Below are 15,362 nucleotides of genomic sequence, written 5' to 3' on the forward strand. Positions count from 1 at the left end.
ATATCTGTGCTGTACTGCTTAAGTGACTATAAAAACATACCTCGGTCATGCTTAATTTTTTCTTACATTTGTCTTAGGGGCCAAGGACAAGTGGTCTTCTCCTGCGAAGACTGTGGGGACATGTTCTCCGTGAAAAAACTGCTGGACTACCACCGGCGATGCAAGCACCACCAAAGGCCCCAGGGAAGGCACAGATGCACCCACTGTCCCTATTCCAGCAACAAGAAGTGAGAGGAGATGTGGCTCTTGGCGGCTATTTCCTATGTAGCAGTCGTTTTGTTTGTCTGGCGTCGACGCACTTATACACTTGCTAATGTGAAACTCGCACACTTTTGTTTTCAGTATAGTATATTCAGAATGCATATATGTAATGTGCTTGGGTTGCAGGCATACTTCAACAGGTATTTACATATAAGAAGTGCACTTGTGCGTGGAATTAGTCAGAAAGTTCGGGCAAACTGTACAGTCTATGCGGCAGGTATGCATTACCACAGCAGTGTTGGAAATGGCCAGTTCAAAAAACAATGAACAGTGGTGACAGCCTGTACATCAGCACCAGTGTCTTAACAAACTACCTGTGACATTTAAGAACAAGCTCTCGGAGTGGTTCCTCAGTATGATCAGTTTCACGATGCATTAATTTATGCACCATGTAGTTTACTGTTTGTAATATGAAAATGCAAGCTAAATTTTTAGCAGGTTGCCACTCATGGACACTTTCGTGTTTGGTAAACTCCAAGAAATACTTCCTTGCTTTGTGTAAAACGAGAAATTTGTAGACACTAATGTTTAAAATTTCACATTGCTGTCAAATTTGGTATTACTCATACACGATAAACGAAATATATTTCTGCTACCCTTTATCACATGCAACATAACATATTCATTCATTGCAGTAAGATCGGCAGGAGTCAATTGTAAAGTGAATGTATGTTGGAGTTTGTACAATAATAGAGAAATAAGACTTTTCCCTATACAATTACGCGAATGTTATAGAATGCGATTTTTTTATGTATAAGTAAGCCACTCTTATTAACACATATGATAAAAGTCTGACAGCTTTAGATGTTTCAGTTGCTCTTCATTAGCATCACATTAATAAAAGTTCTATGGGCAACCACACCGTTTAGAGTACCATGAAGGTGCCGTGTACCACACACCAGTAAAAATGTTTACTGCTCAGCAACACTACGGCTAACCATCAGAGCAGGACTCCGAGCACGAGAAGTACTCGCGAATTCTCGTGCTCCTGAACCAGGTGTCCGGGATCATGACCCACTAGCGTTCCTCATTGTTACATATCTACCAAACTTTTAGCCATCTCATGTGAGCAGGACAACACCAGGACTTGTGCGTTTCTGAATCAGATGGCACTTTCACTGAGAAGTGCTTTACATTTATCTGTGCACTGCTGCCAACCTTGCCATACAAGGCGCTGGCACAGCATGCATTCGAGATTTCCATGCCGCTTATTGCTAAGAAGTTGGCTTATTGTTCACATTATAACACAACAAACAATGCCACAAATACCATGTTTGCTTCTGCAAAAACCTTACTACCAGTAATGAGCCGGTACACCTTACATTTCCATTGAAATGCTCGTCTGCCTGAATGTAAACATGTGAATCTTTGTAAATGGCACGTGGCGTGTTTAAATGTACCTTCAATATTATTTTTGTGTGTTATAATCTCCTACAATCCGGAATCGAGACAGCTTCGCGTGCAGAGAACAGTGTTAACCTGAGTGCAATTTCTTCTTTGATAGATAACATTGAAAAATGATGTTTCTTTTTCGTTTTTTTTTTTCTTTTTTTAAACGCATGAAACCTGGCTGGACAATAATAAAGCTAGAGCATGACTGCCTGATTGGTGTCGTTTGAACCATTATTAGCGGATCTGCATTAAGTGTGGTAAAATAGACCTAATACTAGGACCGGAGTAAATCTGCTCTGTTCCATCCCTTTTTCATTTCCATCCTTGCAGGCACCACGTGACTGAACACGAGAGGATCCACACCGGCGAGAGGCCATTCGTCTGCCACGTCTGCCGCAAGGGCTTCATGGTTCAATCGAATCTCAACAGCCACCTGCTTGTCTACACGGCGGAGAGACCGTACGAGTGTCCAGACTGCGGACAGCGGTTCACCCAGTCGTCCCACATGGCGCAACACCAAAGAGCATTGCACTCTGGCAACAGCGCTCGACCCTACGTGTGTGCCCAATGTGGAAAGGGATCCACGCAGAGTTCTAGTCTCACCATGCACCTGCTAATCCGTACGGGTGCGAAGCCTCCTGCCTGCTCCGTCTGCGGAACGAAATTCACACTGCGCGGTAACGCCAAGAAGCACGAGATCGTCGTGCACGGTCGCCAGTACCCGCTTCACTGCCCGCACTGCGGCAAGGGGTTTAGGGACGTGAGCCAAATGAGAAAGCATATGCTTGCTCGTCACTGTGACGACAACGTAGAAAACACTGAAGATTGGAGCGAAAAACAGCCATGATGGAGAGTTGGACGACGAAAGAGATTTTATGTGCAAGACCGGGAATGTTGAAGAACCAAAGGAAACAACAAAACCCGGTCGACATTTCTTGTAGGTTCTAAATAAAAGCCAAACCACTATACCACTGTACCTTTACCACCATAGTACAGCAAGGGGTGGAAAAGAGACAGGTGAGATGGTAAAAGCCTAGCCAAGCCAGGGCCAAGTATAGGTGCCCACCAGCTCTGATGTGACCCAGCCTTGCGTGACTTATTGCAAGCTGCACCTATTTTTTAAAATAATGAATCATCAGCAACCTTTCAATCTTATCAACCATGACTTGTTGAAAAACACTAACTGTACCCATTTTTGTATCAGAAGGAACTTTACTGTTAGGAGTTCTCACTGATTATGGCACAAAATTTTTTTATTTCGTCATTTCACATTGGGAAATTCTTCGCCACCCAATCTAAAGTTGTCATCGCACCTGTATATACTTTCAAAAAAGCTCTGAAATTTTTCCTTCTGTCATCATAATTCATTCAATTATATCGTTTATGTCCTGTTTAGCTTCTGTCACAGTTATTGTACTATTTTTGTTGGTGCATTCATTACTGTTTTTTTTATAGTTTAGTTTTTTCTGTAGTTGTTCACCACTGCTCCGTTAATCTTTATTCTTTAAATTTCCACAGGCATTTCCTAATTCATGCATTTTTCATTATGGGTTCCCCTATAATCTTTGTACGATGGGACGCCAGTCTGTAGAAGGATTCCTAGCATATGGTGTAATGCTACTTCGCTTAAAAAATAAAAAAGAAATTGATGGGGGGAGGGGGGAAAAGTGTCAGGGTTACTATAAGGAATGTACCTCGGTATGGGAGCCTGTGGAAGTAGAAATGAAAGCAGTCACTTGGCTGATGTAACATGCAATGAGGAGTCACCGGCACAAACTCGTATAACCAGGCACAGAATTGAAAGCACACATAACGTGCCGCAGCACTACCGACTTGCAAAGCAGCACTTCATCACTTAACATAATGCTTGATGCACTTTTTACACATTTAGTTTGCAAAATATTAGGTATTCTGAAACAAGCTGACAGCGGAGTCTGTTAAGGCTCCATGCTAAATGCATTACTTGCATGTGTAGTCCACAAAGGTCGTTCATGCAAAGGATGGTCATTTAACCCTCTGTTGCATAGCGTCCCATATTTGGCACATACCTATTAACACTTTTTTATTGAGGGCGCAAAGACCCAGTCGAGAACGTGACACTGCCAGAGTGATTCCCATAGCTATGCACACTTAACATAAAGTGCTGCCATCTATGTAGCAGTTAGAAAAACAGGCATGAAATAGATTTCGCAGTGCACGTGCAAGTTCGGCATGCAAACAACAGCGATGGCGACATTTTTATCGCAACCTTTTTTTTCGCTGCAGAAGCATGAAAAAATTATTCTGGGTATCTCGTGACCTTAAAAATTCATGCTCTTTATTACTTTTCTCAATTCCTTTTTGCCACTGCAGCATACAGCAAGAAATCGGTATGTGCCATATCTGGCACAGTATGAAGATCAGTGACGAAATGCGCAATATGCTGCCATTATGTTGTGCCGCACAATACAAATATAAATAAAGCACAGCCTCTGAGATCATGCAGCACACTCTGTTGAGCAGGATTTAGGTTGTGGTGGTAGGTTTTTAGCTCCCACGAAAGTCTGAGGTTCCAGGAACAGTACCTGGCAATTTTTCTGTTACAATATTGGCGTGGGTACATGAAAAAATTATGTGAGCTCCGATCAGTTCAAGTCGATATTTAGCTTTTTAGATTTCCTTGGCAACTGACGCTCCCAACCGCAAATCAGTGGTTAGTAATTCGAGCAGGAAAGTACGACAAGGCGGCAACATGCGAACAGACAAACGTGTAAGCGGCCATCTTGTACATAGATATCGACGGTCAGATGCACTAAGTGAAATGTTCAATTATGCCTCAACACAGGAAGCAAATGCTTTGCTTCATTCCAAGCATCACCTTAAAAAACCTCAATCGGTGATATTTTGTTTTTCAGACATGGCAGCAATATCGCTCGCCCGTCTTCATGGTGTGCCATCTTTGGCACATACCTGTACCTTCATTAATACAATCACAATAAATCTGAAAATTTTTGCCTATGTTTTTCTTCGTCTATCTTGTGACAAAAGTCGAGAAAATCATTTTTCAAATGCCTTTTTTTTGGTAATTCATGCAATAGAGGGTTAATCAGTTATTTTCTATTCACAATAAACATCTGAAATTTTGCAGCATTTTTATATTGCATTCTTTATAATGAAAAGCAAATTTTCACCTTTTTGTATGAAATGCAGTGGTCAGTAAGGCAATTAAATATTGAATTAAATGGTACCTAACACTTTGTGACACACATTATGATTGGCTGTCTATAAATGCTTGAAATTTATACAATTTGATGCCAAGGTTCTGGAGACCAAATTTAAAGCAACTGGGAGTGTTAAAATAAATCATAGCCTGTATTACAGCAATTAATTGTAATTGAAATGTAAATATTTGTCGAATTATTGTAAAGTTTATCCATGTTATATTTCTTCATAAACAGAATTCAACGACCCACTCAAATTACATGCGATAGTTATTTGCTGGCAGCGAGCACTCTTACAAAGCTAAAAAACATTTTGAAATTCCTTCCGAAACGCCCCACATCCAACGTCTCATTAAACAGGGTACTCCCTTTACCAAAGCGATCGCATGCAGCAAACTATTTCAACCAGAAGTGACATAAAGGAACTTTAGGCAACAAGAACGCTTACTTTACCATTAGCTTAGTGTTGGCGGTCTCTTACTTGCCAATAATGCACAGAAATGGCAAACGTAAGTCATGCTTGCAAATGAGGACATTGTATCGCTAAGGGTCAAATCACAATAGTGCACAAAGGCCTACCAGCACGTACCTGGCATCTGTTGCTTCGTACCAGACGAGGCATCAGTATGCATGTTATCTTTTGAAGCAGAGATGCAATCGCCGGAAGCCATCCTTGCATGCTCTCTTCTCGAGCCACCCGAGTCTGCAGGTGTAGTGATCGCAGGAATGCCACCGTAGCAGGGTCTAAGTGACAGACAACAATATTGAAGCGATGAGGCCAACTCCTTTGGCTAAAGATCCTATACAAGTTACATACTGGAAGATAAGGTGAAGTGACATTCATATAGATCCCTGCACTACAGTTTACTAAATATTTATCATACAAAACGCAATGTAGGACACTAGAAGCAGCTGCGGACATCTTTATTCTCTGGTCATTTTGAAAACTATCTATTGAACTATCACTTTGAAAAACTATCATAAAAAGTATTAACATTTTCCCAATCTTTATTCTATAACATTTGAATGTGGCATATTTCCTGTTCATTTGACCTTCGATTGAACTTGGAAATGTTGAAACAATACCTCTTCAGGTAATGCGCCTAAAGCGATTGAAGTGGCGTATTACTGGCAACAGATAACTAATACATGTTCAGGTTATATGTGGAAAACCACCTGGTTCATAAAAAGTGCACACTGTAACGTTGTGGACAAACAAAGAAGAGGTGTACCCAGCCGAGAAAGGAGCTCCTGCTGTGCTTTCATTTTTTCCTCGTGCGACATGGAAGCCAATCGTCCGAGGTTTTCAGCGTGCACGGCTTCGTAATCATCCTTCGACAGGGCCGAGCCAGGCAGTGACGTTGAAGTGACAGTTCCAGAGCATCGCGCTTGTGCCCTGCTGTGTTCATCTTCTTGAACCTCGATGCAGAAAGACTCTTGCGACCTTGCGACACAGTGCCCTGCATTAAAGAAGGTGATGCATCAGATGCTGTCATAAATGCCCAGAATGAAGGAATAAAGCTGTATTTCTGGCGCCTATCAATAATCGTGGTGTACAGTGGCAATGGAACTACACATGATGGTGTGCATATAAAAGTATCAGGCCTGTGAGACAAAGGCCTTCTATCAAAAACAACATTAACTTGGAACATATTGTTCATCAAACAGCACCCAATTCTCTAGGCAAAGCTTGCTAATAGGTTTTCTGTAAAGAAATACAGCCACTATCACAACCACGTGACATATATGCTGCGTGACTTTGAGTCTGCTTCCAAGTTGCACATCTTTTGTTGTAACCATGAAAATTGCCCGTCTATTTGGCTGTTGGTAGGAACACTTCTACCGCGTGAAATTAATCCGTGTAACTAACACCAACACAATGAGGCAGTGACAGGAAAGCACCCCTGCAGACATTGAAAAGAGGTCAGAAGAAGAAAAAGGTTTGCCTACCGAAACTCTCATAGGTTCTGGAAATGGCACACCGTTGTGGGAGGCCTGATGACATCCTTGTCAACATTGCGTTCCTGCGTAATTTATAAAGACAAAGTGTTCATACCTTATTAGTTTCGTGTGGATGGTCAAAAACACACAAGTTAACAATCAAACAGAACACATTCCCAACACTGGCCTTCTTTTGTGTAAGCCCATCCACATTACCTAGTATGATAACCATGGGTAATACGAAAATTCGCCATTAGTAACTACATAGAACACATTTTAATATAAGACTAAAGTTTAGTCGGAACAGATTAGAATTAGAATGAGAAGCACAGTTAGTTGTTCATGGCCTGAGACTTTTATAGCCGAGACAAACTGTTTATTTTAGTGAAAAAAAAAAGGGGACGACTGAATAAAACAAATAAGGACATGAAGCTGGGCTTTCAATAAGTTGTTGCCGTAAACATGCACTAGTAAGAAGAGAGTGAAGAAATTTAGAGATTTCACCATGAAGCGCATCGCTGGCGAGTTCTGCCTCCTACCATTATAATGACACGCACAGCTCATGAAACCCCTCTGTGTACATGCCATGACACAACGTTTGCACAGATGTAGAGGATGTAAACTACTACTAGGATGTAACTGTTGTAAACTACCCACTACGCGTCTGTGAGGTAATATAGGCACCTACGTAGCTGCGCACCGTTGATGCTGTGGCTGACGAGTTGAATGAATTATAGCTCAGCACTCTGTAATGGGTTGGCAGCCTCTCAACCACCTACTCATTACGTAGCTCACATGGTGTGATGCCTGTTACGATTCTACGCTTCTGCCACACGATATCTGTTAACCGTGACTCCTCGACCAACACGACAGTGTTTTGGGTTTTCTTCAGAAGCGATATCAAGCACTGGCATGGCTATGCAGTAGAATACTTGTCTGCTATACAGAATTCCCGAGTTCAAGTCCAGCTTGAACCCTGATTTTTATTCTTTGCATCTATCAAGAGTTTGTCCTCATTGACAGTGCCGATTTTTCGCTCACAACCAATGCCGTTGATGTTGACACTGCATTTTCTGCAACATGACTTCTTCAACGCTATCATGCTAAAAGTACGATAAGTTTCATCCTAAAGGGCATAGTAAATGCATAAAACATGACAACTCACAAAATGCAGCATGCTATGCCTCTAAAGGAGGCAGGTAACAGCTGTAAAAGTTCTGTGCATGTGAAGAACCTGTTTATTTGTTCTAGATGCCCGACTTGTGGTCTTAATGCCTAAATTATTAACAACAGAATGTGAATATTTTGTATTAGTTGTAAAAATGGCGGCTTAGTACTGGAAAACTATTAGAAAAGTAATGCGGTATTCAACTGAGTCTCAAATATTGCTATTCACACAACCCTATTAAGTACTACTGCTAACGCTACTACTGCAACAAGTGAGCTATGACTAGTGGCACTTTGTGATGAAGAGTTATCAAAAAAAAAAAATAAGGAAAAAAGCTGCCAAGCTCGGGGCACATGGTTGATTAAGCAGCGGGCAGGATTAAACAGAGCAGGGATCGTAGCTGAAGCAAAAATTCTTACAGATGTTCAGGCAGTGTTAGAAGTGCTAAAGGGAGAGCTTACATGGGAGGGATTTGAAAATGAGATAGGACTTAGGTTTATGGGGGGGGTGAAAGGAAAATGTAAACCATAGTTCACTGCATACTAGAGGTGGAGTTGGTGAGATACTGGTGTATTTGTTCTCTTTCAGATAAAATACAGGGGGAACAACAGAGTTAACATTTTGCATGTGAATAGTGTATTCCTTGAGAAAGCATTGTTTCATTGATGCCATAGATAAATAGATAGAGAGAGATGCATCAACTACTTTAGCACTGTGACACACCTTAATGGACAAGGGGTGGTTATGGCTTCTCTGCTTCCTCTGTTTGCATTGTTCCTATAATTCACATCATGAGATGGATCATATCCCAATATCAGCTAGTAGCGTTAGCGATACACACGCCTAAAGTGTGTGTCAGATTGAAATGTTCACCACTTGTCATCTGTAGTTATCAACTAAGCTCAAAAGCACTAGTCAGTAAACACAATAAATTGCACTACACTCGGAATGTTTTCCTATGTCTATGCATCAGCACTTTCGTATGAATCAAGTGCTACTGTGAATACGAAACGAATAAAATTTCAGTGGTTCAGTCTTCGTCCTCAAAGTGGTGCGCAATAACGTGACAATGAATAGATACCAACTGGCTCAAGCAAGTACCCTTACAAATGAACACATCTAACACAGGTTTCACACCGTGCACTTTCAATGGCAATAGAAAGTGCCTGTAGGACACCTGCTGTTACGTACACATTAGCAAGCACAATGCCTTTTTTTTTTCTTTTTTTTTAACGCAAGCGTGTACGCGCAAATACGGGACGATATCTTACAATGACATCGCACAGCACAGAGTCCAGTTGCACGTGCACCACCTCAGGTGATTTATCGCTGGCATTTGACGCAGGTATCGGCGCCTTTCGATCACAAACAGCAGTGGTTTCGTTCGGTTCAGCGACCGAGTGCGTCTTCGCTTCCGGATTCTTCCGTTCGGCTCGAACAATTGGACCGATGGTCTCTCGCCGCTTTTCAGAAACTCTTCTTGCAAGCGAATGAGTTCCTCGTCAGTCTCGCCCTGTTTGGGACGACGAACATCCATCCTGATTCTGTGCACCGAGCGCGGAAAGATGCCACAGTTTTCCTTCAACACACCCACAACACAACACAGTGCAGCACAAACATATTTCCTTTCTTAATAGACTGACGATTACCCGTGACTCCGCTCATTACAAGAGCAATAACGCTAGTCAACAAGATACTGGCAAGAAAGGCCGAACTGACCTAAAACGTCTACGCTTCACACGTGCGTTTACGCTCAGCGCGCGTTTGATACGGCTGCAGCTGGATTCCAACTGCACATGGCTCGGCCCAGCGGCGGCTCTCAATGACAGAGTGCGTGAGCATGGCCTTCGAGATTAAACGCGCCAGCAGGTTTTTAGCGCTCGGAGGCCACAACATGATGGGCGTAGTTGCAGAGTTGCAGTTTCGGCCGCTCGGGAGCCACGGAGCGGAAACGGGTGGGATGGGCAAAAAACCCGCGGCAAATGCAAACGACACGACTTTACCCCAGAATAAAAGTACTCTAAATTTTTGCTAACAGTGATCCGACTCCATTGTTTTAATCGGTTTTCTTAATCTCTGTGTTTCATCTTTTGCCAAGTTGTTTCGATTTCACTGACATCGCTCCAGCATCTTAGCTTTTACAGCAGAAAATCCTTGGCACTGCTCATCTGAAGCATGAAGCAATACACGCTTATAGCGCTTGTAAACGCAAAAGGTCTCGAAAAACGTACTTTGAAGTTTGATCTCTACACGGCCGGGAGGATAATACTTTATTTCTTTCGATTAGGAAACAATTCTAGCGGCCAGCGACGTTACGCGAGTATAATTATTGCGCCCGCAAATGGCTACCGCGCTGAACAGAGATCGCTGACGCGAGAAACATTGTACTTGGCGGCAGTGGCACACCGGGCCCGCCCCCTTCCCCCCTCCTTCGAATTTTTATTTATTGATTGATTCCTTATATTTTTCCCCATGGCATATAGAGCACAAAAATATGACACTTGACCACATATATGCCTGCCCGTCCCCCACTTCAGATAAAGAAGGTGCCCCACCACCACCACCACCACCACGAAAAAATATTCAACCTTCGCCCCTGGAATTAATCATTCAAAAACAATGCCCATCAGTGCAAGATATCGCAACGCATTACCGGCAAAGGTGAAGCCATGATTTGCCCCTGGTTCGTCTCGGAAACATGCTCTTTCGAGTGGTAAGCGCAAGTGCTTTTGCTCTGTTAATGTAAACGCTAGGCTAATTTAAGGTGAGACCTTTGTTGCCGACGGTATTAACCTATCGAGATCAGTATATTGATGACTTGATTTCCAATTTAAATTTGAAGGCATGTCTAACTCGGAGACGCACATCCAACACTCTTTGTCCCAAAGATTACCCACATTAATTAAACTATAGGGCGTAGGAGGAAAACGCTGCTTTTTCTTCGCTACAGGCACGTTTTATATATTGCCACACGTAAGATGGCGGATTTTTGACTTCACATTCGAGGCGAAACTAATCCACTCCAGCAATTTTTTTTAATTCTCCCTGGTAATGCAGGGAAACTCCAGGGAATGATCTTCGCCTCTCTTCCCCCACCCCTAGCCTTGAAACTTACAAAATCTGTGATACCTAGAACAAACGGGCGCTCATTAAACAAAAAAAGGACCGTCGACTATTGCCCAATCAAAACGCAGTAAGAAGACAATGCAGGGAAATTCCAGGGAATTATTTCCCCCCTCTCTTCCCCACCTAGGCTTCACCGTACAAAATCTGTGGTACCTAGAACAATCGCGCGTTAGGGAAGAAAAATGATTATCTCTATCGTCCAATTAAAACGCAGCTCCTGGGCGGGAAATCAGAGGACCAGTGGACTCCATCGGGAGAAGACGTCCGGCGGCAGGTGAGATCTTCGTCTCCGAAGTTTAATCTGCGGAAGTCTAGCAGTGTGCCCACGCTTGATTACGCAGGTTGACAGCGGTCGAGGCTTTGACGGGGCGGTCTTGATTAGTGGTCCTCGGCTGCATTTGCACGATCCAGTCCTGGAGATCGGCGGCTGTCTCACGTCAACTCTGCCAACGGTCGACGTAGTTCCGAGGATCCGCGCGGAAGGCTAGCCAGCTGGTTTCTGGCGACAACTTTTCGGAACTACGTTGCTTAAATGAGGGCACAATACCGGCATTACTTATCCGTGCTGTCTACTCTGCCGGCAACATGGTTCCCCAAAATCTCTCCCATTGAGACTTCGTCGCACCGAAGGTGAGTCGACGACGTTTGAGACTCTCGCGCGGCCACGGCCTTTTTTTCTTTTTTTTGAGATAGCCAGCGTCAATGGTTTAGCTAGCTTAACTGGCTATTTGCTTTAATTCTGCATCTTCCCAGGCACTCAATCGTTAGTCGCTTAATTAATATAGGCAAAGGCCCGCATTTAGCCATGGAAATGGCTAAATGTAGCGTTGGAAATTTTTTTTCTACAAACTAATAAATTTTATTCACCAGTGCTAGTTTTTTTTTTTTTTTTTTTTTTAATCGGCGACGCTTCGGCGGCCCAATTTCTTTAGCAGTCGGATCTCCTTGTCCTATGCTGTATGTGATACCTAAAAGCGGCCCAACAGATCGAGCGCCCTCTTTAATCACTGGTTGGCTTGATGTGTTATCCTGCTGTGACAAGTGCACCCTTCTAGAAATTGATAGAATACAATTTTCGCTGTGTGTAGTTGCGAAGCAAAAAATTTTCCTCGAGCTAAAAAATGACGCGTGGTTTAACGGAGCGCGCCACCGCTGCCAACTGGTCGACGTTAGTACGTTATAATTTTATTTTATTTATTTATTTAGAATATACTGCAGACATATATGGGACCTGGCCGGAGGGGTAAAATTATAAGTGAAACACAGAATTCCAAAAGGGGAAAAATAAACAAACACTATTTACACCTCAATTACAAAGTTAATTTACATATAAAAATTAATCAGGTCAATCAAGTCAACAGACTTAATCAGTGATGATGGTAGTGCGTTCCATTATTCGTCAATAATGCGACGAAAAAAAAAAGAAGACGTTAGAGGCGTTCTCGTTTGATATGGAGTTATAAGGATTCAGCGTGATGGTGTATGTTCAGTCATGTTGACGGGCGTGGCTTCTAAAAGCTGTACGTTGAAAAGAAAGTTATTTTAAACAATACAGTCAAACCCGGGTCCATTGAACTTATACGAACTTGCGAACTTCAGTGCGCAAGTTGGCTTCACAACACTGCTTTGCGATCGTGCGAGAAAGGCAGTATCGCGGCAATACGCGTTTTTTTTTTTTTTTTCTTCCGCGCTTTGCAGTTGGGAGTGCGAGTTAAATTCAGGGGCGTTACACTCGAGAAAACACAGTGTCGATGTCAACAGCTCCTCCATATCTTCACACGCAGCTGTGCGTAGTCGTTGGCCGCCTGAATTCCTCGTCAAAGACGAGGGACGAAAGAACACGACACACTCAAACACTGTGTGTCGAGCTCTTTCGTCCCTCGGTTCTGAAGTTTGCAGATAGTAGCATCAATGGATTACCAGCTAGGTCAAGCATGCTTATTGCTGAAGCCTCTAGTCCACCTTGGCTCCATGCGGGAAAGCCCCTTTCCGCGAGAAAGAGCCAATTCCTTATGAGGGGAAGCCAACTTCTTGGAGCATTTCGCGTTGCCCAATGTCTTATTTTTTAGATGTGAAGCATCTTATAGCGGAGTTCAATCCGGTGGTGGTGGTGGTGGTGTGCGGCGTGACCACCCTTACTGCGCATGCGCAAACCTTCTCCACTTCCCCTCCCCCTCTCCACATCACCTCACCCCTCTCCACTCCTCCTCTCTCATCCCCTCCCCCTTTCCCCCCTCTCCACATCACATCTCCCCTTCCCTTTCCCCTTCCCCATTCCTATTCCCATCCCCCTCTCCATTCCTCCTCTCCACTTCCCCTCCCCCTTTCCCCCTCACCGCTCCACCTCTGAAACGCGGGCTCTACATGCCGAAACACTGCTTCGCATCGCCTCATGGTCCCCTTTAGCGGGAGATGGCGTGAATTTCATTTCTGGTATTTTTGTTTCATGCAGTGCCGTGTATTTTCCTTCGAGCTTGAGGGAAAATTGATTGATACAAAGGATGATTCGATTTACCTTAGTTCGATATAGCCGGGTTCGACTCTACGAGAAATACTCGCATACAAAGCAGCCACGTGTGCAAGTAGCAGCCCAACCTGCGCCTCGGATCTTTAACAGTGGGAAATCAATAAAATGAAAATCTAAACCCACCTTATGAGGCGAGCAGCCACGTAAGGCATGTCTCAGCCGCGTCTGGGTACGTTACACGTACTTCTATGACCTCCCCCCCATCCCCTTAATTAAACGTGATCAACTAAGCGCTGATTGACATTCTCGTTGCAAAAAAAAAGAAAGAAAGAAAACCACAAAGTAAAAAGCCTGGAATTCTATGCTTCAGTCAACAAAAAAAAAACTAAGAAATTTACAAACTATAAAAAAAATTCATTTTTTTTACCTCTGGTAGGTTTTACAAAGTGTCATGTTAAATTAATGTGTTTCACCCAGAGGAGTATGGCAATTATCATGCATTCTGCCTTTGATTGGGAACTTCAAGACGTGTACATAAGTAACTTGTAACGCATAACTGCTGATTTCCAGGTAAGGGCTAGCTGCTTATATCATAAACCCTAGATGCCTCCTCAAGCACAAAAATTGACCGTCGCCATAAACACGAGTGATGCACAGAAATCATCACATGATGTCACCATGTGACTTCGCTATGATGTGACATGCTGACTTTAATCACATGATCGCTTGGTCAAAGGTGGCCCAATGGTCAATGGTGAGCGAAAAGCAGGTTAGGCATAGAAAGCTTTCACAGGAGGATATTGTGGAGGATCAATACATCAGCTGAAAAAAAAACAGAAGATAGTTGTCTTAGGCGCATGAATAAGCGCCTATCTACGCACTATCCGCCTTGCACAGGGTAGGACACCTCGCACCCTCAACCGGCGGGCAAAAGAGTGGAGCAACAATAAATTCCCGTCCAGGCGGTACCCAGCATGAGCGACTCTGACGCGAGCTCTGATTGGACGATGCAACGACTTGTTGAGATCTGGCAATAGTTTGGCGGAGCTAATGTGTTCGACGGTCGGCAACCATCACCAACAGCAGACTGACGCTGGCATGTTCTCGCACATATGGGTTCAAGCTGCCGCATTTTTTACAAAAACGAGGCTTTTGCATTCTCAGGCATGTGTTTTTAGGCCGCATGTGTTGCGTCGCCATGGTCATCTGTGTACGAGGGATACTATGCAGTAATCATCTAGGTGCACCACATTTTGTTGTTACCGCATACAACTCGTATTACTCGGTTCACAGTTGCGTCCGGCACATCAGCAGCCTTTTATTTATGCTATTGACAGCTTGCAAGAATGTGGGCGCAAATGTGCACAAATGCTTTTTATGACAAAACAATGAAGGCCTAGCTGTGGCAACGGCATTGTACGCCCTGATGCCGTGATACATTATCTATATATGGCCAAAGAAGTTCTATAATTGTAGAATCATTCTATTGTTGTGGATATATAAACTATATATCATTGTAGATAGACTGACAAGTCAGTGCTCTTTATGATTGAGCACGGGTGTGTATTGTTGTGTGCAGTTTGCTGCGTACTCATTGCATGCGTACTGTACTTTAACTCTCCTGTTCACCAATTCCTGTTTGCTCTCTGAAATGTCAAAGTGAGCTTCATGCTTTGATTTTTTTTTTTTTTTTGCTCAGTGTTCACATTGAAAACCACCATAGTGTACTGCAGCACCAAGAAAGAGCTCTTGTGCTTTCCTGTGAGAAACATTTCAGACCAATTAAAACATCAACAGAAACACAAGA

General features: G+C 43.2%; 2 protein-coding genes across 2 annotated transcripts; one reads left to right on the plus strand and one right to left on the minus strand.

The window, feature by feature from the left end:
- Window positions 1-111: 111 nt before the first annotated feature.
- Window positions 112-3,761, plus strand: LOC119403240 (gastrula zinc finger protein XlCGF49.1-like). The gene is made up of 2 exons (XM_049418462.1): window positions 112-227; window positions 1,984-3,761. Exons 1-2 carry the CDS (start codon window positions 121-123, stop codon window positions 2,498-2,500), a joined length of 624 nt encoding a protein of 207 aa, XP_049274419.1. The 5' UTR covers window positions 112-120; the 3' UTR covers window positions 2,501-3,761.
- Window positions 3,762-5,767: 2,006 nt separating this feature from the next.
- On the minus strand, window positions 5,768-9,727 carry LOC119402746 (uncharacterized). The gene is made up of 3 exons (XM_037669828.1): window positions 9,234-9,727; window positions 6,804-6,877; window positions 5,768-6,313 (listed from the first exon to the last, which is right to left on the minus strand). The coding sequence occupies exons 1-3, from the start codon at window positions 9,497-9,499 to the stop codon at window positions 6,012-6,014; spliced, it is 642 nt and encodes a 213-aa protein (XP_037525756.1). The 5' UTR covers window positions 9,500-9,727; the 3' UTR covers window positions 5,768-6,011.
- Window positions 9,728-15,362: the final 5,635 nt, after the last annotated feature.

This window comes from Rhipicephalus sanguineus, chromosome 8 (assembly GCF_013339695.2).
Source record: "Rhipicephalus sanguineus isolate Rsan-2018 chromosome 8, BIME_Rsan_1.4, whole genome shotgun sequence".
NCBI classification, from domain to species: Eukaryota; Metazoa; Arthropoda; class Arachnida; order Ixodida; family Ixodidae; genus Rhipicephalus; species Rhipicephalus sanguineus.

What these genes read in the sequence shown, in the direction of transcription:
- LOC119403240 (XM_049418462.1), top strand. Translation starts at nt 121, where the DNA reads ATGTTCTCCGTGAAAAAACTGCTGGACTACCACCGGCGATGCAAGCAC. An exon ending in CCCTATTCCAGCAACAAGAA is followed by an intron (nt 228 to 1,983) that starts GTGAGAGGAGAT and finishes CCATCCTTGCAG; the next exon opens with GCACCACGTGACTGAACACG.
- LOC119402746 (XM_037669828.1), bottom strand. Translation starts at nt 9,499, where the DNA reads ATGGATGTTCGTCGTCCCAAACAGGGCGAGACTGACGAGGAACTCATT. An exon ending in CTGTGCTGTGCGATGTCATT is followed by an intron (nt 6,878 to 9,233) that starts GTAAGATATCGT and finishes TAAATTACGCAG; the next exon opens with GAACGCAATGTTGACAAGGA. An exon ending in CAGAACCTATGAGAGTTTCG is followed by an intron (nt 6,314 to 6,803) that starts GTAGGCAAACCT and finishes TCTTTAATGCAG; the next exon opens with GGCACTGTGTCGCAAGGTCG.